The sequence below is a fragment of the Salmo salar genome, chromosome ssa05 (genome assembly GCF_905237065.1).
Source record: "Salmo salar chromosome ssa05, Ssal_v3.1, whole genome shotgun sequence".
NCBI classification, from domain to species: domain Eukaryota; kingdom Metazoa; phylum Chordata; class Actinopteri; order Salmoniformes; family Salmonidae; genus Salmo; species Salmo salar.
Window position 1 is genome coordinate 65,101,609 of NC_059446.1, and position 21,431 is coordinate 65,123,039.

The following is a 21,431-nucleotide window of genomic DNA, read 5'->3' on the forward strand; positions in this document are numbered from 1 at the left end:
CCCAAAGCACACACATCCCAGGTCGCTCGTCTTTTCAGGTCGCTGCAGCTAGCGACTGGAACGAGCTGCAACAAACACTCAAACTGGACAGTTTTATCTCAATCTCGTCATTCAAAGACTCAATCATGGACACTCTTACTGACAGTTGTGGCTGCTTTGCGTGATGTATTGTTGTCTCTACCTTCTTGCCCTTTGTGCTGTTGTCTGTGCCCAACAATGTTTGTACCATGTTTTAATGCTGCTACCATGTTGTGTTGCTACCATGTTGTTGTTATGTTGTGTTGCTACCATGCTGTGGTGTCATGTGTTGCTTCCTTGCTATGTTGTTGTCTTAGGTCTCTCTTTATGTAGTTTTGTGTTGTCTCCCTATTACGCATATATCTAGGACAAGAAATGTGTGTGGTTTCTCAATCAGACCTAGTCATGCCCACTACACTGAGAGGTCCTTTGTTTTACAGACTCAGACATTCAGGTGCCAGCCAGCTGCGCACGGTGTCTGTGTGTGGGGGGAAAGAATGAATGTATTTTTCTGGATTGGTTGAATCACGTGTGAGGCTGAGCCAGCACATCTGCAGACCTGGAGACTCACCACCTCTCCTTAGTAGTCTCAATGCTCTCATGCACACACACACTGAAGGGGAGAGAGTAGGAAAGAAGGAGAGAATGGGCAAAGGAGGAGAGAATGGGCAAAGGAGAAAATGGGCAAGGAAAATAAAGGAGGAAGAATCAAAGAATAAACAGGAGGAGAAATCCGAGAGAGAATGGGCAAAGGAGGAGAGAAGGCGAGAAAAAATGCAAAGAGAATGGGCAAAGGAGGAGAGAAGGGCAAAGAGAAACAAAGGAGGAGAATGGGCAAAGGAGGAGAGAATGGGCAAAGGAGGAGAGAATGGGCAAAGGAGGAGAGAAGGGGCAAAGGAGGAGAGAAGGGGCAAAGGAGGAGAGAAGGGGCAAAGGAGGAGAGAATAGGCAAAGGGGGGACTGGTGAAAGAGAGGAAGTGTTAGAAGTATTAACCTGAAAAAAGAGTAACAGATATAAGTGCTGTATCTATATCAAGCCTGGTGGTCTTTCTGTAGGGAACCAGTATAAACCAGACATATATTTTCAGTCTGAAACTGTTATTATTTCTATCAATTGATTTATCTTCGTTGTTCTCTCAGGGTCTTGGCCCCCAAATGTGCAGCATGTAACCAGCCCATTCTGCCTTCAGAGGTACGTTCTCTTTGAACACAACATCTTCAAGTAATAGCCTAAGGACTTACATGTATACAACCATAAAATATGTGTTTTTCTCATCATCTGCATGTCATGTATGATAAAAATACCAAATTGATCGGTTGACTAATAGTATAATGAACAGGGCCTGGAATGTTTCCTGTCTGCAAAGTGATTTCAACAGGATGAACTCCTGTCTGTAGTAATGATGAATGATAATCAAAATGTTCAGGCATATATTATGGTTTATGATGCAAACACTTCCACTACCATCCCATGTCGATATAGACAGTCACATTGCAACCCCTGACCTGAATCCCTCAGGGTAAAATTGATAACCAACCCCAGTGTTGAACCTGAGACAGGAGCCAGATGTGAGGAGAGAGTTCCTCTGGCATATCAAACGATCAAGTATCCTACTGAGGCAGTAGGAAACGATCAAGAATCCTACTGAGGCAGAAGCAAACGATCAAGTATCCTACTGAGGCAGTAGGAAACGATCAAGAATCCTACTGAGGCAGTAGGAAACGATCAAGTATGCGACTATCCTAGGTCAGACTCTAGTGCAAGAGAAGGAGGAGGAGGAAGGGGTGTGCTGTGTTTTAATATGTTGCATATGAGCAGGTATCCCTTTAAGCAACTGTTTGGATGTAGAGGGACTTGAAAGGGATCTCAGGCATGATGATCAGCTTTCCCTCTTTAAACATTTGGAACTCGTCTCTGAAGTCTCACTCTCTCCTGAGCCAAGCAAGCTGCAGTCAGGATTCAGGAAGACATCAATTTTCACAGCTATTTACTCAGTCTAAGGTCTGGGCTGTAACAATAAACCAACCTGATAACAGACCTGGGAACATCTCTTGTTGTAATGGCTGTCATAGTTACACGCAGGTCAGCAGACATCCCCCCCCCAAACATTTAATTTATTTATTTAGTGCTTGATTGAGCTGGCACAATGGAACCAATGGAAAAGGCCCAAAAGAGCAAACCCAGACAATCTAGTGTAACCGATGTGAAATGGCTAGTTAGTTAGCAGTAGGGTGCACGCTAATAGCATTTCAGTCAGTGACGTCACTCGCTCTGAGACTTGAAGTAGGGTTTCCCCTTGCGTTGCAAGGGCCGTGGCTTTTGTGGCGCGATGGGTAACGATGCTTCGTGGGGTGTCAGTTGTTGATGTGTGCAAGGGTCCCTGGTTCGAGCCCGGGTTGGGGCGAAGAGAGGGACGGAACCTACACTGTTACACTGGCACTCCATTCAGGCTCAGTCAAACTATCAAAGTATCTGAAAGAGCACTATTTGAACCAGAGGCCCTACTAGGACACCATCCACTGAGGTGTAGATTCAGGGCTGGGTTTCTATTGGAGACCTCTGTGTGTAGGCCTACGTAGGGTGGTTTTGGGAGGGGTGTTGTTTGCCTATTTTGGTGTGTGGTTCAGATGCAGGCACTGCACCCTAATGCCTCACTCAGTGCATGACTGTTACCCTAAACGTTATCCCTCCCTCTTAAAAAAAATCCTAAATTAGAGTTGACTCGACAGGAATGTTGCCCCTCACTGAGGCTATAAGGGTAGAATTCAGAGCAGGGGTGCAGTTTGTGTTGGACGTGCATGTACGTTGTCATGAAAAAGGCCAGATAAATTCATGCATACTAGCAGGTGATTTGTAGAAGGGCACCACAGTGCAGAACAAGGGGGAGAGTTTAGAATAGCTTGTATTTAATGTGTATAACTGGTTTTAAATGAGTTGATGGATAACTGAAGATCTTCCATGTACCCTCCTGCTGAGTGTGTCTGGCTGATATAGAATATAAGAAGTCAGTTAGCTGAATAGTTAATTCTATCATAATGTCAGTTCTGACAAGCCTTACTTTATTATCACATGACAATGGTATATAACCACATGGCCATGATGAATAGCTTGTGTGATGACAGTAATAATTGGCGAAAGTCTAATATATATGGAACATTCCAGCTGTAGTACCTGCCCTCTGAAGCTGTAGCAGGCTGAACCCAGACTGTCTGTCAGAAGCTGACTGTTGGTTAGCCATATGTTGTGTAGAAACGTGTCCTTTGGCCAACACCAGAATTCTGGACAGTACTGTGAACCTTCACCTGAGAAAACAGCCAGGTGTCAAAGACACATATTTGTAGGCCTATTTCAAGTGTTGTAGTTTGTAAAGGTTGGAAATAAAAGGACACATATGGATGTCAGGACAAAGCCTAATTAGCTTGCCTGCTGGTTGATAATTACAGCAGTAATTGGCTTACTGTACCTGTTAGCAATCACGGCTAACTATAGCTGAAAAAGAATCAAGCTAATGAAAAAGAAATGGACAGAAGCCTATAACGCAAAGGGATATTTTTATCAATTGATGCTCAGCATGTAAAAACAAATGTACTGTTGGCTATCTAAGGATCTCAACAGTCCTCTCTGAAGGTGGAGATCTCAAGTTAGTGGTGGTCAATCTATCATTTGAGTGTTGACTTCTGTCATTGTTATGATTATGTCACTGATGGATTCCATCATTTTGGTGTTGCGACATCATAATACATGCTATTAGAGGCATTGAATTACATATAGGTTGTTATCAATAAAATGTCACAATAAGGCAAGGAGGGTAGCCCCACGATATCGCTCAATATTGGACACAATTAATTGGATATTTGAGTGATCTAAAATAGAAGTGAACTATACCTTACAAGAATGAGAGGTTTCGGTTAATTTCCCATCCTTTGTGGGCTCTGCTTGTCAAACAGCAGAAGGGCGCATTTGCCGATGTAAGCCTATTGTTAGCTGATAATGACTTACTTTGCAAGCCACAGGTACAAACTTTGTACACTTGGCTAAACATAGTGGTAAGTAGACCTTATGTACTTTTTTCTCCAACCAACGTAGGCCTACCTAGTGAAGTTAGCTAACATTAACCCTTTTCAACAGCTAGCTACATGCCAAATGGATCGGCTACCCTCACGATTCTGAAAATACATGATCAATTGATGTTTACTGAACATGACAAGCATGCAGTTACTTGCTGTATAACTCTGATGATAGAGCTAAATGTGAAGTACTCTGAACTGTTGTTCTGACTATACTCTTCAAGGTGATGTATTAAAACCAAATAGTTATAACATTTAACAACCCCTTAAAAACAGCATGTAGTTGTCAATGGTTTTAGTGGAGCTGGGGGTCTCCTTGCCCCCCAGCAGGCAAATCGAACGTTCGGCACCTTATTGTAACGTTTTATTGATAACGACCTATAGAACACCATTTGAATAGGATCTCTTTGGTTACAGGACTCTGATTGACTGATGCATTTCCCACTGTCACCTGCACCTGCAGAAGATGAAAAGTGCACTGAATTGAATGCACTCTGTTACTGCCAACATCTACTTATGGTTTTGTCCATAAACCAACAAACAAAACAACTTTGCTGATAAATAATGATGGATAATATACATACTATGACTGTGATAAGTGGTTGTCTCACCCATAGAATCATTGAATAGGATCTCTATGGTCTCAACTATCTTAAGATGCACTAACTGTAAATCGCTCTGGATAAGAGAGGCTGCAAAATGTCTAAATTTTTTATATCTAATTTTAAAAGTTCACTGAACAGAGCCAGCTGTCACATATTTCTCCCACACCTGACATTGGCCGCAGGGAAAAATGGAGAGTTGTCCGGGCCATGCACACCATGTTTAACTGTTTTAAATGAACCCATCCAGCCTATACTGATAGCTACTCTGGTTCAGTGGACACTGAAAAGGCTGTCTGTTTGTCTCCACAGGGCTCTGATGAAACCATCCGAGTGGTATCCATGGATAAAGACTACCACGTGGAGTGCTATCACTGTGAAGTGGGTAAACATTAAGATACAAATTCCCTTTCCTATTTCCTTGTTGTTTTCCCTATATCCTTGTAGAGACTGGATGTTCTGTGTTGTTGGTGACAAGACTAAATGTTAAAGCTGGCATCTTAGTAAGTATATCCACTATAAAATACCTCATTATTTCTCCACATGAATGTGCTTAAATACCAGGGGGTAGATCCTATACCATATGTCAGCCTTCTCATCATATCAAGAACTCCATATTTCAGTCATCATTTAGTCTTTTAAAATAAACATTAGAGAGATTCTGGAAGGCTATTTACTGCGCACAGATCATAGACAAGGTGGTCCCAGTGCTTAATTACAGTCTTGGTAGTAATTGCGAGCTAGAAAGAGGAGCTCAAGCACATTTGCTTCGCTCGTCAACACTGTCTGATGATTCTCCTCCAGTGCCTCTTCTCCTGACTCCCGCCTCAACAGCATTTGATTGACTTATGGAGTTCGGAGAACACTTGAAAACAAACAGCAGTAAGCCGAGTGGAGACGAGAGCTTTTGAGGATCTCTCTCTCTGAATAGCTCCACTGTGGAAGCCAGTTAAACAATTAATAGGAGTGGAAAGAGGACAAGAGGACACCCACTGCCCTTCTCATACAGTGTATAGTCTGTGAAGCCTGCTGGGCAATTCAAGAGGATTTAAGAATCCCTTCAAGTTCTTTCACCTTTGACAAGGTTTTGTTCTCAAAGATGTTTACATTGGAGGAGAGAATGGCCCACAATTCACCTTGCTGGCATAGATAGCTATACCTCTGGAATATAGACAAATGTGTATTTTAAACCAGCATTTTGAATGCATATTTTGCAGTTCAGATCCCATAGAATCAGATAGATGTAGATGGAATCACAATCACCTTTTGGGGTAATGTTCAAGTGTTATTAGATTTATTTTATAGGCTTTTCCCTCTTATCTTCCTCATCCCTCTGTGTTGGTTTGTAGGACTGTCAGATGGAGCTGAACGACGAGGAGGTGCACCGCTGCTACCCGCTGAACGGCCACCTCCTCTGCCACGCCTGCCACCTGAAGCACATCGAGCCGGGCTGTGCCTCGCCCACCGCTGCCTCCTACCAGCACCAGTTCTAGTTTTAGGATCTAGTCCATGGTGCCACCAGGTGGCCCTCTGAACTAACTGCCAATAACCAACCACAACCAATCTGCCAAAAAAAGCTGTCTATAATGGTTTGAATGATAATGTGTGCCTTTACTGTCCATCTCTGATGTAAGTGAGGTCTCTGTTAGGGTTAATTGTGTGATTGGTTGATTGGTTGATTGATTGATTGATTGATTGATTGCGTGTGTGCATGTGTGGGAGTGTGCTTGTAAATCAGATAGACCTGTTATTATTTTTTATGGAAAAATCTATTTCTCTATTGAAGACATTGTTTATTAGTTGTAAAGTGTTAAACTTTCATCTGACACGAATGTTAATACTCTGGAAATAACAAACTTTTTATTTTAAATATATATATATATATATTTAAAAACCAATGCCAAAGCACAGTTGTATTTTAATGACTGATACCAAAACAATTAAGCATGGAATTATAACAATCCAATTTATAGTCTCAATTAGGTGCATTGTGTGTAAATAAATATGCATTTCATGTGCTTGTGTAAATATCCTGATCTTCATTTTCCCCTTTGTGTGCCACCAATTTCAGTTGCTCAGTTTTAATCAATGTTTTTGTAGATACTGATACAGTAAAAATAATTTGCATAGCTTAATAGAGCAATTGCCCAGTTTTGTTGTATGTCTCTGTGTGTGGGTTATGAAGGTGTGTTTCCATTACATTTTTTACTAGAAATACTTTCATTACTCATTTTAGCTAATATGCAGGCAGTGTCTAGAAAGTCTAAATGAACAATTTAATACACAAACTGTACATGGTCCTTTATTATTCCATGTCAGTGGGAATAATGTTGTATTAGTATTACATTTATATTGTTAAATGAACCCTGGATGTTCTGTTCTCAACACTGATACTGGGCTAATATTCCTACTGTCCTCTGTCACACACCACTCCTAGAATATACTTTCTATTAGATTATTAACCCAAATATGGCAGTTATGTTATGTCCGGGTCAACAATGTTTCCAAAATCCCTGCACACAATTACCACCTAAGTAAATAGATAACTAGGTTTATTCTATTCCAATAAACCCCCGAATTCAATATCTATGAACAAACCCTGACAACCCATTTTGGTTTGTAATGATAAAAAAGTGACTCTAAATGATTAAGTTTCAGTAGGCTTAGTCTATCATATTTCATGATTTATTATATTTATCCTTGTTTTTTAAAAATCCCGGTGTCATTAATCATTTGTTCAAAGTATATGACATATGTGAAGTATTCCAGTAGTTTTCTGTATTTTAAAAAATGATTTGAGAGATGTCCATATCAAATATTTAACAAAAAGAAATGCATTGTAATAGATTGTCAAATTGTCTGTCTCTTCTTCATGAACAAGTAGCCTGTATACAACAAAAGCTTTTGCACACCTGTGGTAGGTATATCTTTACACAGGTATTTAGGATAATCCAAATAAATGTAGCCTTAAAGGGCCAATCAGCAGTTGCAACGACAACTAAGCGAACCCCCACCACTGTTTCATTAAAAAACTGAGGGATTTGGCTGGAGAAATGTAATCCCTCTCATATTCATAGACATAGCTATGGATGCAAAATGTGTTTTTATCCATGTTTTGAGGCTACACCGTGTTTATTAACATTTACTTTGTTTTTAAAAACATTGAGTAAAACAAGCTTATATTTTTGGTTCTGATGGGGTACGACAGTTATATAAATTTATTGATTCCCATTGATTCTTGAAGAATATAAATTATATTCTTCAAGAATCAATTTGTACAGAGCATTAATGTATGGATATATCAACTGCTGATTGTCCCTTTGAGGTTATAGGACACACAAAAACATATAGAATACAAAAGTTTGATCAACTTTAATATGTGCAGTAACGTTAGACCAGACAGCGATGTTTTTTCAACAAACTCGCGGTTCAATCAAACAAGTCATGATACCATCGAAACAAAGAATAATGTCTTCCTTCATCGTGACAACAAACAACATATAGGTTCATCTTCGGAGAAAAAATATCAGAGAAGATCCGGAGAGAAAAAAAGAACCGAGCTAGCCAGGAGTCGAACCTAGAATCTTCTGATCCGTAGTCAGACGCGTTATCCATTGCGCCACTAGCCCGCTGAAAGTGGGACGGGGACTTATGGCTTATAAAGTTTTCATTATCCGATATAAGGATTTATAGAATAATAGTACGATTACTAAACTGTAACTCTGATCAAATAATGTATTTGTGTGTGATACATAATAAATTGCCTATGCCTATACTTTATCATAGTTTGCAAATTTACTACGATGCTAAATGTCTGGCCCTGGACGCGAACTCCGGTCCAGCCATAATATACAATGTGCACATTCATTGACACGTCACTAGGTCAGACCTCTAAAGATGGCGACCGCCTATGAGAAATTCAACCTGTAAGTCTTGAAAATATATATCGTTCCAGTCTTTTATTTTCAGAAGCTAGCTAGTACAACTTTTCTGAAAACGTTGCCATATTTTGATGAGAGAAAATTGCCGTAGGTGTAAGACTAGAGCTAGCTAGTAGATGATAAACTAGTTAGCTAACGTTCAACAGCAATTACAGGCTGCAGTCATTCGTATGCTGGAATTGTTTCAGTTTACAGTATTGTAGCTAGCTTACAGTCATGTCAAGGATGTGTAGTTGTGTTGTCCGTAACAGTACTTATTTAGCCATCTGCCTTTCGATTTAATGAGTGGTAGAATTCAATCGATCTTGTTGATGAAGCAGGCAGCTAGCTAGCTAAAAAATAGAGTTAGCTTAGCTGTTAACGTTAGTTAGCCCACTGAGCCAGCTAGTGAGTAGCTAGTATGTGTGAGCTAGCTTGTGGTGACGTTAGCCACTAACTAAGTTGAGCGTTTGCCAAATCAAGCCAATGTTTTCCCTTTGTATAAGGCGTCACCATGCCAAGGTCACTGATTTTGTATCTCCCTCCTCTGCCCCCCCCCCCCACCCCACCCCACCCCATAGGCACACTACCCCAGAGAAGTTTTACATTGAGGCTTGTGATGACGGCTCCAATGATGTACTGTCCATTGACAGGGTGTCCACAGAAATGATCCTCACTGGTATGTTGGTGTGTGTGTGTGTGTGTGTGTGTGTGTGTGTGTGTGTGTGTGTGTGTGTGTGTGTGTGTGTGTGTGTGTGTGTGTGTGTGTGTGTGATATATCATCATGGCATGATACTGTCTTAGGCTGACCAAGTCCATTGTATACATTTGTATTTAACTAGGCAAGTCAGTTAAGAACACATTCTTATTTACAATGACGGCCTACCAAACACATCACGAGGAGAGATAAACACAACACTACATAAAGAGAGACCCAAGACGACAGCATAGCATGGTAGCAACACAACATGGTAGCAGCACAAAATGGTACAAACATTGTTGGGCACAGACAACAGCACAAAGGGCAAGACGGTAGAGACAACAATACATCACGCAAAGCACCCACAACTGTCAGTAAGAGTGTCCATGATTGAGTTTTTGAATGAAGAGATTGAGATAACTGTCCAGTTTGAGTGTTTGTTGCAGCTCATTCCAGTCGCTAGCTGCAACGACCTGAAAGATGAGCGAATGGTGGTTTGTGATCATAAAGGCAATGAAAAAATGGTGTGGCTCAGTTGGTAGAGCACTGTACTTGCAATGGCAGAGTTGTGGGTTTGATTCCCATGGGAGACCAGTATGAAAATGTATGCACTCCCTACTGTAAGTCACTCTGGATAAGTGTGTCTGCTAAAATGACTAAAATGTTTTAAAAAAATTTGTCTTTGTCCCGCTAGTGAGGAAGGACATTCCTCCCCATGCGGTCACCAGGCCAATATGTGGGATCATGGGAACTATCCGTCTGGTGGCAGGTAGGTTCAATCTTGCACTCTGTAAAATTATCCATTGAGAAGACTTTACCTGTGTACACACAAATGTTCTCAACAGGGTGAGTGTTTACTTTAGCGACACCTGTGCCTCTCTGCCTACCCTCCCCAGGCACGTACCTCATCGTTATCACAAAGAAGAAGAAGGTGGGTGACCTGTTGGGCCATGCCGTGTGGAAGGCTATGGACTTTGATGTTATCTCTTACAAGAAGACTGTGCTGCACCTGACAGACAACCAGGTAGGGAGGTGTGAGTTGGTGCCCCAGTGCCAGCCCACAAGCACCCAAGCTCAACATGACTGTGGATGTTTCAGGCCAAGGAGAGAGTGTTTCACAATGATTCCTTGTTAATGACAGTGGGTTGTTTTGATGTGGATGCTGACCAGTGGAAAACCCTAGCCTGACCAATACGAAAGCAGCATATTGGACTAAGAATGCTAGGCATCTGAGCTGACATAGATGCCATGTGTTGAATTGGCTATGGAGCCGGTCAACGACAGACAGTGTGTCTGTAGACAGTCAAGTGTATGTGAAGGGCAAAGAGAAAGAGACCCCTTCTCACAGACAGAACAAGTACTGCATTCAGATGGTATCATCATCATGTAGCTGTTACAAGAACACTCTGTTCTGACCCCAAGTCTAGACAAGTGTTTCTTTATTAGTGAGCATCTCTATGTTGGCTTCTAGTTGCAGTACTCGTGGAGGAGATGTTATTTATAGTATATAAGTTTAGATTCCTTGTATATATTATTTTAGAAGGATAGTGGTCATCTGATACTTTCTAACCATCGTTCCACCTAAATTCTTCTTCAACCTTCCTCCTGACCTCTCACCTTTGACCTCTCTACTTTCCTTGTTCAACCTGCCACCTGACCTATCTTCTGACCTCATCAGATGCAGGACAACAAAGCCTTCCTGTCCATGATCAACAGTGTTCTGCTCACAGACGGCTTCTACTTTGCTACAGACTACGACCTGACCCACACTCTGCAGAGACTTGCCAACACCAGCCCTGAGTTCCAGGAGATGAGCCTGCTGGAAAGGGTGAGAGAATGAGGGGATATATGTATGTATGTATGTATATGAGGGAGGAAAATAATGTAAAAACATGTTTCCATTTGGAGATACATTCATGAAAACACGAATAATGTGTTTGTACTTGTGTCCTGTACAGATGCAGACATTTCCTATGCAGGGCATGTGGAAACAAGTCGAATGCTATGATAAAGATGTGTCGTTTTCTTGCCCTCGTTTTTAGGCAGATCAACGGTTTGTGTGGAATGGTCACCTGTTGAGAGAATTCATGCCACAGCCAGAGGTAAGGACAGAACTGACATGTTAACCACTTGTGGTAAATATAAAATGAATACGCTCCAGTACAGATCTTATGATCTTTCTAAACTGCATTGTCTCTGTTCTTCTCTTGACAGCTGCACAGGTTTGCTTACCCAGTTGTCCACGGCTGTATCCTTTCATGCTTTTTTGTTGTTGTTACAAACTCCAGATTAAGACTTTTCCCACTCTTCAATTCTCATAAACAGGAAGACCTCATTACCACTTCCTGTAAGACAACAGATATTGCCCATGTGAGAGAGGTCATTGACAGGGCGGTTGTTTAGAGTGACTGAACTGTTAAACAGCATTGCAGTTTAAACCCTGTAATCTGTAAATAGTTGGAAATCTACCCTCTGTGATCAGTTGCATGTGTGCACAACACACTAGATCACATGGTCATTTTCACGTTCATATTTTGCATGGGGTTTATCAGTCTGAGTGACTGGATGTAAACCAGCTAGTGATTCCCCCATTACTCTGGATTAGTCTTGTCATTCTTTTCCCTGAGAAAAACATACACACCATGTATATCAATAGAAGTGAACTTGTGGTTTGCTCCTTTAGCCACAAGGGGGAGCTAGAGATTCATACAGGTCACATTATATTTGGGAAATTAGGGGTATTGTATTTACAGACAATGGAAATGGGATCCATTGACATTATATGATGGAGCCCACTTTTCTATACATCACAACACTCCAAAACATTTTCTGAAAAGGAGGCAGAGAACGGTTGAATTCAGGAGGTAAAGTTAGGCTTTAAAGGTTAAGACCGTGTTATCCCTGACCATGTGTTGTCCAGTCATCATTATGAAGTCCTGCTGCATCAATGGGAAGATCTTTGACTGGAACATCATCTCCAGGCGGAGCTGCTTCAGGGCTGGAGTACGTTACTACGTCAGAGGTGACTGACTCCACATCCACCAGCACGTCTAACTGGAGCTTTCTGACTAGAGTGGGGATGATGGACAATCTTTTCCACAGTGGACCGGTGTGGGTGCAGGGGGTTTTGTTCCACCTAAACAGTAATATATACAGTACCAGTCAAAAGTTTGGACACGCCTACTCTTTCAAGGGTTTTTCCTTATTGTAGAATAACAGTGAAGACATAAACTATGAAATAACACATGGAATCATGTAATAACCAAAAAAGTGTTAAACAAATCAAAATACAATTTTGATTCTTAAAAGTAGCCACCCTTTGCCTTGATGACAGCTTTGCACACTCTTGGCATTCTCTCAACCAGCTTCATGAGGAATGCTTTTCCAACAGTCTTGAAGGAGTGCCCACATATGCTGAGCACTTGTTGGCTGCTTTTCCTTCACTCTGCGGTCCAAACCATCTCAATTGGGTTGAGGTTCGGTGATTGTGGAGGCCAGATCATCTGATGCAGCACTCCGTCACTTCTTCTTGGTCAAATAGCCCTTACACAGCCTTGAGGTGTATTGGGTCATTGTCCTGTTAAAAAAAAATAGATGGGATGGTGTATCGCTGCAGAATGCTGTGGTAGCCATGCTGGTTAAGTGTGACCTTGAATTCTAAATAAATCACGACAGTGTCACCAGCAAAGCACTCCCACACCATCACACCTCCTCCTCCATGCTTCACGGTGGGACCCACACATGCAGAGATCATCCGTTCACCTACTCTGCGTCTCACATAGACACAGCGGTTGGAACCAAAAATCTGAAATTTGGACTCATCAGACCAAAAGACAGATTTCTACTGGCCTAATGTCCATTGCTTGTGTTTCTTGGCCCAAGCATGTCTCCTTCTCATTGATGTCTTTTAGTAGTGGTTTCTTTGCAGCAATTTGACCTTGAAGTCCTGATTCACGCAGTCCTCTGAACAGTTTACGTTGAGATGTGTCTGTTACTTTAACTCTGAAGCATTTATTTGGGCAGCAATTTCTGAGCTGCTGTTAACTCTAATTAACTTTCTCTGCAGCAGAGGTAACTTTGGGTCTTACTTTCCTGTGGTGGTCCTCATGAGAGCCAGTTTCATCATAGCGCTTGCTGGTTTTGGCGACTGCACTTGAAGAAACTTTCAAAGTTCTTAATTTTCCGCATTAACTGATCTTCATGTCTTAAAGTATTGATGGACAGTCGTTTCTCTTTGCTTATTTGAGCTGTTCTTGCCATGATATGGACTTGGTATTTTACCAAATAGGCCTATCTTCTGTATACCACCCCTACCTTGTTACAACACAACTGATTAGCTCAAGCGCATTAAGAAGGAAAGAAATTCCACAAATTAACAAGGCACACCTGTTAATTGAAATGCATTCCAGGTGACTACCTCATAAGCTGGTTGAGAGAATGGCAAAGCTGTCATCAACGTACATTTTTTGTTTGCAGGGAGGTTTTGAGAATGTTTTACTATGGTTCCCTGAAAGTTTTCCTGTTAGGTTTTATTAACATTCTGAGCAAATGTCTCAATTGGACTTTTAACACTGCTATCTTAGTTTTGGGTTAACTGTTTAGTGCACAGATAGGACACATGGAAATTTCATATGCTTAGGCATTAATCATTCAAACTTGTTTCTTTTATTGTGGCATGGCGTAGGTGAGATTCAAACCTATGCTCTTCTGTTCTCGATCAATGGAATTAGTCCACTGCGCCACCAGGATGAAGCTAGTATGCCATATATTTTTCTAACAAATACAAAGTTGTTCATCTTAGTTTATAATTAGAATTATTCCCAATTTCAAACCACTTGGAGAACGTTCCTAGAACATTGAAATTCATTGTAACCATGTTTGAACTTTTAGGAAATGTTCTGTTAAGGTAATGAAGTACCAAGTAAATCCTTTTTAATTTTTTTATTTTTTTATGTGCTGAGAATTTTCCAAGCAATGAACTGTCCTGCACCATTCCCGGAAAGTTGTGGGAAGGTTTTTTGCAAAATAACCATAGGACAACCACACTCTCACCAAGCTCTAAGAAACATGGTTCTCAGAACGTTAAATGCTAGCTGGGTCTTCAATCAATATTTTGATTAGTGGAATCAGGTGTTTTACAGCTGGGTTGGATCAAAACCCTGCACACACCAGCCCTTTGCAGATAATATTGGCCTGTCCACTTCTTTATAGTTTTACTGTCAAACACTCCTCATTCAAACGGATCATTACATAATGTCTATTTGGTCCATCAGGCATTGACTCAGAGGGTCATGCAGCTAACTTTGTGGAGACAGAGCAGATTGTCCAGTACAGCGGGGGCAAGGCCTCATTCGTACAGACCCGAGGCTCCATCCCCTTCTACTGGTCCCAAAGACCCAACCTCAAGTACAAACCAAAACCTCAGATCAGCAAAACCATCGACCATGTAAGCTACCTGTTACAATATTCATATTTTTTTTATTTCATGTTCAAACAGAAAAACATTTTATTGTACAGTAGAAGTAGTCATTTAATTACAGTAGAGGTATATGATATTGAGTATTACTATACTGAGTCAGTCTTTCTTACCTTTATTGTCCTGTCCTGCTTTCACAGCTGGATGGCTTCCAAAGGCATTTTGACTCGCAGATCATTATTTATGGAAAGCAAGTGATTTTAAATCTGATCGACCAGAAAGGCTCAGAGAAGCAATTGGAACAGGCCTTTGACAAAATGGTGTCCAGCTTGGGCAACCGCATGGTCAAGTAAGGACTATAGCTTTTCCCCATCATTCATTCTGATCCGACTATGCCCGTCTTCATCTAACGTCATCAATGTATTTTTTTTAGGGGTGAACATTCTGTCTAAAGCCGTGGAACTCCAACTAACCCCTTAAAGAAAATGATTTAATTGGATTTTACATAACATTTCTCCCTGTACTGTGCACCTCTAGGTACATAGCGTTTGACTTCCACAAGGAATGCAGTCGGATGAGGTGGCATCGCCTGCAGATCTTAGTCGATATGGTGACAGAGATGCAGGATGAGTATGGGTAAGTATTTAGTCTGCATGGCCGGCCATGTTATTCTGTCTTTGTGTGCTTTGTTTTTTGGAGGGGGTGTTCATCTCTCTGTGGTTTGCTGATTTGTTTTGTGACAAATGTTATTGTAAAATCAAATAGGAATCAAATTGTTTAATTGGTTGGTCAGGTACTTCCTGGTTGATGTGGATGGGAACGTTCTGGTGCAACAGGAAGGGATGTTCCGCAGTAACTGCATGGACTGTCTGGACCGTACCAACGTCATCCAGAGTCTGCTGGCACGACGCTCACTGCAGTCACAGCTGGAGGTGGGAACCACCAACCAGACACGCCCACACGGACTAGACATGTCCATTTTATATATAACACTCCCACTAGTTCTAGACACTCCTACCACATCCATCTAGACCACAGGTGTCAAACTCATTCCACGGAGGGCCAAGTGGCAGCGGGTTCTCTCCTCCCTTGTACTTGATTGATGAATTAAGGTCACTAATTAGTAATGAACTCTCCACACCTGGTTGTCAAGGTCTTAATTGCAAGGAAAAAACAAAACCCAGCAGACACTAGGCCCTCCATGGAACGAGTTTGACACACTTCCACATCTAGACACACTCTGTCTTTGACATAATGAGTAATGTCATGTTCCACCTCAGGAGTTTTACTGTTCATTAAAGTTGTAGACCTAGCCTCCCTTTTACATTCTGTAAAAGCAATGGTAAAAATCTTAATGGCAAACTACATTTTAGGAGGAGCTCCTCCATTTGACCTAACATAGACCTTTGACTTGACAAAGTCATACGTTTCACAACTTATACTACTTCAACTCACTTGACCTACATTTGCAAATGAGCAACAGACAAAACAGAGTCTGGAAAACCCAAACTCTATGTTGAAGGCCTCTGACTAAAGCTGCTGTCTCTGTGGACTTGGACTGTGGGCTATTTAGTTATCTGACCCTATGTGGACTGTAAAAAGGTCAGGTCTCATCTCACCCAGGTACAATAAATACTTCAGGTACCATTGTGCTTTATTCAACTGTTTTAGCACTGTGGGTTAAACTGTCATTGAAACATGTATTAATAGTATAGTAGTTAGGCTGCTGGTTGACCCACAGGGGGATGAAGGTGCAGTTGCGTCAAGGTCTTTCTGGTAAACAACAGTGCTGAATCTGATGGCGACCATCTTGGTTCCACCTTGCCCCCTGTGGTCAGGCCACTGCAGTATCTCACCACACATCTTTGTTTATCTGCAGCGACTGGGAGTTCTCCACATGGGCCAGAGGATTGAAGATCAGGCCGACTTCGAGAAGATCTACAAAAATGGTAATCCTCAGCTGAAATCTGCACACTTTCCTACCCCTCTGCCAGCACAAGCACAGCATTGTCTTCCTTATGAGATTATTCCAACACTATGGTTTAACATGATTGAAATCCTCCCCCTTTTCCAATGACTAAATATGTTGTTTTCTCTTTCTTCCACACCCCTTTCCCTCTCTCACCCTTGCTCGCTGCAGCATGGGCAGACAATGCCAATGCGTGTGCCAAGCAGTATGCTGGCACAGGGGCCTTGAAGACAGACTTCACAAGGTGAGAGAGAGGGGCTCATGTGTTTCTTGCTAATCTAGTGATTAGCAAACTAGGGCACAGGAATGGCTCTCTTCATAGAAACGCACTCCATTCCATCAGGAAGTCACTGAGTTCACCTGGCTGTAGGAGGATATTATGCATTCCAATAGAACTTGTCCATTATACAATGACAGAGAACTAGTTGCCTTTCTGCTGGCACAGTACCATCCCACTGTCAGTCACATCCCACTGTCAGTCACACCCCACACACCCATGAAGTTAACTAGTTGTCTTTCTGCTGGCACAGTACCATCCCACTGTCAGTCACACCCCACACACCCATGAAGTTAACTAGTTGTCTTTCTGCTGGCACAGTACCATCCCACTGTCAGTCACACCCCACACACCCATGAAGTTAACTAGTTGTCTTTCTGCTGGCACAGTACCATCCCACTGTCAGTCACACCCCACACACCCATGAAGTTAACTAGTTGTCTTTCTGCTGGCACAGTACCATCCCACTGTCAGTCACACCCCACACACCCATGAAGTTGGCCATGCATTATTGGCTATGAACTACATAAAAACATTGTACTGGTTTTGGTGATGAGTATTGAATGGACTGGTGCCCTTAGAACAGGGAGGAGTAGGATGTTTTGCTCGTGACCTTTGTGATAACCAGGAGCACAACTGAGTAAGAGCGGGCTCAGGAAAGGGTGGAGGATGACGTTGATGATTATTTGTAGTGTGTGTGAGAGATTATTATGACAGGGATGACTGAAGCGTTGCTCATGTCTCAGAACAGGGAAGAGGACACAATGGGGGCTGGTGATGGACGGCTGGAACTCCATGATCAGATACTACAAGAACAACTTCTCAGACGGCTTCAGACAGGTGTGTGTGTGTCTATTGTGCGTGTGCAGCAGTTATTAGTCATGTTTTTGTAAATGTGACTAAGTGTGTGGTAACTGATAATTGAGACATCTCTCCTGATCATCAGGACTCTATTGATCTGTTCCTGGGTAACTATTCCATTGACGAGGCAGACATGACCACACCCCTTCATGAGACCAAAGACTGGAAGTTCCTCACGGTGAGATCTGATTGGCTAGGCCTGATCAGTGCTATGTGTACTGATTGGCTACAATATGTTGGTTTCAGTCACAGGCGTAGATTGAGATTCCGTTATCTTATTTAACTCCTGTTTCCCCTCTCCCCCTCTAGTTGCCCATTATCATGGTTGTGGCATTCTCCATGTGTATCATCTGCCTCCTCATGGCTGGTAAGACAGCAGTGGAATCCCTTGTCAATTCTGCATTGAATCCTAATAGGGGCATGGAAGTTGTTTGAAAATTCTAGTTACACCTGCACCGATCTCAACTTAGGATTTGGTCCATAAACACATTTTGCAGTACTTAGTTTTACAACACTGTTTCCACTGGTATTGACTAGGCAAGTATGTGCTATCGATGGGTACTTTTTCGGTACTTAGCTATTACCCGTAGTCACCCTCTGTGTCCCCCTCAGGTGACACGTGGACGGAGACCCTGGCGTATGTGCTGTTCTGGGGCACAGCTAGCTTCGTGACGGCCGGCGTCATCCTCTTCAATGGTCGGGAGTTTGTAGACGCGCCCAAGCTGGTCCAGAAGGAGAAGATGGACTGAATGTGTGCGTGTGGAAAGCAGCTACGCCCCACAGACTTCTCCTCTTCCACTTCATCCCACTCTTCTTCGTCATCGTACCCTCAGCATCAGCGGGCCTGGAGCCTGTACTGATTACTGAGCCAACGGCATGAGGAAGAGGAGGGTGAGGGTGGGGTGAGAGAAAGGCCAGGTGTATGATGTAGGGACTCGCTCTGCACTGGCCTGCTGCTGTCCACACCACTAAGCACATTGTTTGGGCTGGGGCTAGGGAAGATCCCTACCCTTGTCCATAGACTGACTGTATAAGCTGAAAACAGTCTGATTTTATGATACAATACCCCACTACGGTAACACAGTTACCCCGCTTCACGGAATGCATATGAATTGGCACTGCTGTTGTTGCCATAGCAACCTGCCAAGGGAACTACTTTTTAAAAAATCTTGCCTTTTTTGTTGATTTGTCGCCTTCTAGCTACATCATGTCATATTTGCTCTGTTGGTTGCCATATTGTTTCAGTGTCATTGCCCCTGAGTGGTCGATCTGAACGTAGTGTGATAGCTGACCTATTGGGTGCCAGTGGCTGTCTGTCAGCCCAGCCCAAGCCATGATCCCAAAACTAGGTCACCAATAGTCATGGAGGGAATGTGCTTGCTGGCCAATGGTTGGGGAGGGAATGTTCTAGCTGGCCAATAGGCAGGAAGAGAACATGCTAGCTGGCCAGTGGTTGTTGAGAATGTTCTAGCTGGCCAATAGTTGGGGAGAGAATGGGCTGAACTGTTTCAATAGGGAACTTTAGTTAGGGTGTCCCACCACCATTAATGCCATTGTAACTGGCCATACTATTCTCGCTCACTGCACTTCTGAGTGCACAGACAGACCCTCAAAGGGTTTCACATGAGGATTCCTCTGAGATGTGACGAGAGGGATGTTTGTCTGTGTGGTCTGGTTGTCTAGTCTTCCCAGGTATGGAAAGCTTCATGAAACGGCTGGAAAGACAAATCCTCATTAGTTTCTAACAACCAAAAGGTGTGAGAGAGCATCAAACTATATAGGATCTGTCTTTGACCAGTAGACTGGGAGGCCCAGACCTAGGCTAATAATGAAGCATGGATTTAAAGGTCCAATGCAGCCATTTCTATCTCAATATCAAGTCATTTCTGGGTAACAATTAAATTCCTTACTGTTATTGTTTTCAATTAAAATGGTCAAAAATAAAATAATTGTCTGGGAATGGTTTTGGGGGAGGGGAAAGCTGAGCTAGCTGTTATTGGCAGAGATGTTTGGAAATCTTTGTTATTCATCTTTTAACAAATTTTTACCGTCTGGTGATGTCCCCAGACAGATCAAAACTCCATCCCACCAAAACAGCCTGAAATTTCAGGCGGTCTTTTCAAATACAAAAGAGCATTATAATTTCACAGTATTATTTCCAACCTGGAGATGTATATAAAACACAGGAGAATCTAGTTTTTGACTGAACTGGGCATTTTAAACGAACCAATGTCTCATGGGGCATTGGGGACTTTAAATGCCACTTGTCCCCATGACGATTTCTAAGTGTTTTAGTGTGTCTCTGGATGGGAATGTGAACTGTTGCTCTCTCTTACACAATCTTTCTCTATATTATTTATCCTTTGATTATTGGCTGCTCTGTAGCACTAGCCCCAAGTCAAATTCTGCTTCCTTACCACAGGTCATTATAAGAGACGGGGTGTTTAGTAGCAGGATTGGGGCCAATTCCATTTAAATTCAGTCAATTCAGGAATTAAATTCCAATTCACAACATTATTCTCATTGAAAAGCATTGAGAACATGTTTAATTGGAATGGGAATTTCAGTTTACCTCCTGAATTGAAATGAAGTTGAGCCCAACCCTGGTGTATAGTGTACATAATCATTACAGGATCACACTTATCTTACCTGCTGCCGGAGTGGCACTTGCTGATCTGAGAATGTTAAGAAAAAAGTATAATATTGTTAATATTAAATTAATTATATTGCCGCTTATGTGTCTTTCCACTTCAACTGTAGTGGTGCAAAATTACAATGAGAGTACTTATGTCCTATAACTTTAAATGTAGTCGTCAAATAATACATTGGTGTATGGTTACTATGATAAAGCATAACCCTCGGTACACATCGGCTGCCATGCCAATGGACAACAGTACATTCCACTGTGCATTATCAGCCATAAGCCTATCAAATTCAAGAATCAGCCAGCATAGTGTCTCTTGCTGATCTGTGTTTTTAAACAGATGATTTAGGTGCCATGTAAGCCTAGATACAATTTAATGTAATGACAAAGCATTGTATGCTTGTAAGAATGATGCGCAAAATGATCAATACAAATGATTGTGCTATTTAAGCTGAGTAATTTTTGAGCAGTTTTAGACATCTTTTTGGTTTGACTGCTTTACCAATGAAAATGGGTTGCTACTGTTGACTCAATGCATTATGAAGAAAACAAGCTGGACCACAGTTTTAATTGTTTTATAGGCCTAGATTATTGTCACATGTTTTTATTTTGGGTCAGTTATTTTCCAGGATATTAATTTGTTATTGTGTTTTTTTGTCACTTTAAACATCATTGTGTTCTAGAAATGTGTAATAAATGTATCATCAGTCATTCTGTTCCATTTCCTAATATTGTTCTATAAGAATGGTTATTTTACATGAAATGTAGCCTATTTATTGTTCATAGTGTTTTCTGGTTTAGTTAAGTTTTAAGTGACAATATGGAACATACTATTGGTACCGTAATAAGAAGCAATGTCCTTCCTTCCTTTTAGGGGGTAGTTTATGAACTTGTGTAGCAGTCCATTTTAGCAAGTGTATTCTTTATTAGATAATGGTTAATCATTGTCCGATTTC

General features: G+C 41.8%; 2 protein-coding genes and 1 non-coding gene across 3 annotated transcripts in view; 2 read left to right on the top strand and 1 right to left on the bottom strand.

The window, feature by feature from the left end:
* Positions 1 to 6,827, top strand: part of LOC106605519 (LIM domain-containing protein 1) — a 31,869-nt gene extending 25,042 nt beyond the window's left edge. Inside the window, exons 6-8 of the mRNA XM_014201260.2 lie at positions 1,159 to 1,210; positions 5,001 to 5,069; positions 6,038 to 6,827. Coding sequence (XP_014056735.1) covers positions 1,159 to 1,210; positions 5,001 to 5,069; positions 6,038 to 6,181 — 265 coding nt within the window. The 3' untranslated portion in view covers positions 6,182 to 6,827. The remainder of the gene's footprint in view (positions 1 to 1,158; positions 1,211 to 5,000; positions 5,070 to 6,037) is intronic.
* Positions 6,828 to 8,244: 1,417 nt separating this feature from the next.
* On the bottom strand, positions 8,245 to 8,317 carry trnar-acg (transfer RNA arginine (anticodon ACG)). Its single transcript has one exon. It is a non-coding gene; the product is annotated as a tRNA-Arg (tRNA).
* A 228-nt stretch (positions 8,318 to 8,545) lies between these two features.
* On the top strand, positions 8,546 to 21,186 carry LOC106605518 (phosphatidylinositol-3-phosphatase SAC1-B). Its single transcript, XM_014201259.2, has 18 exons — positions 8,546 to 8,614; positions 9,190 to 9,287; positions 10,003 to 10,077; positions 10,205 to 10,332; positions 10,987 to 11,136; positions 11,351 to 11,410; positions 11,523 to 11,556; positions 12,229 to 12,330; positions 14,582 to 14,754; positions 14,925 to 15,073; positions 15,262 to 15,360; positions 15,518 to 15,656; positions 16,604 to 16,673; positions 16,865 to 16,937; positions 17,717 to 17,810; positions 17,917 to 18,009; positions 18,141 to 18,198; positions 18,444 to 21,186. Exons 1-18 carry the CDS (start codon positions 8,586 to 8,588, stop codon positions 18,578 to 18,580), a joined length of 1,761 nt encoding a protein of 586 aa, XP_014056734.1. The 5' UTR covers positions 8,546 to 8,585; the 3' UTR covers positions 18,581 to 21,186.
* The last annotated feature ends 245 nt before the right edge of the window (positions 21,187 to 21,431 follow it).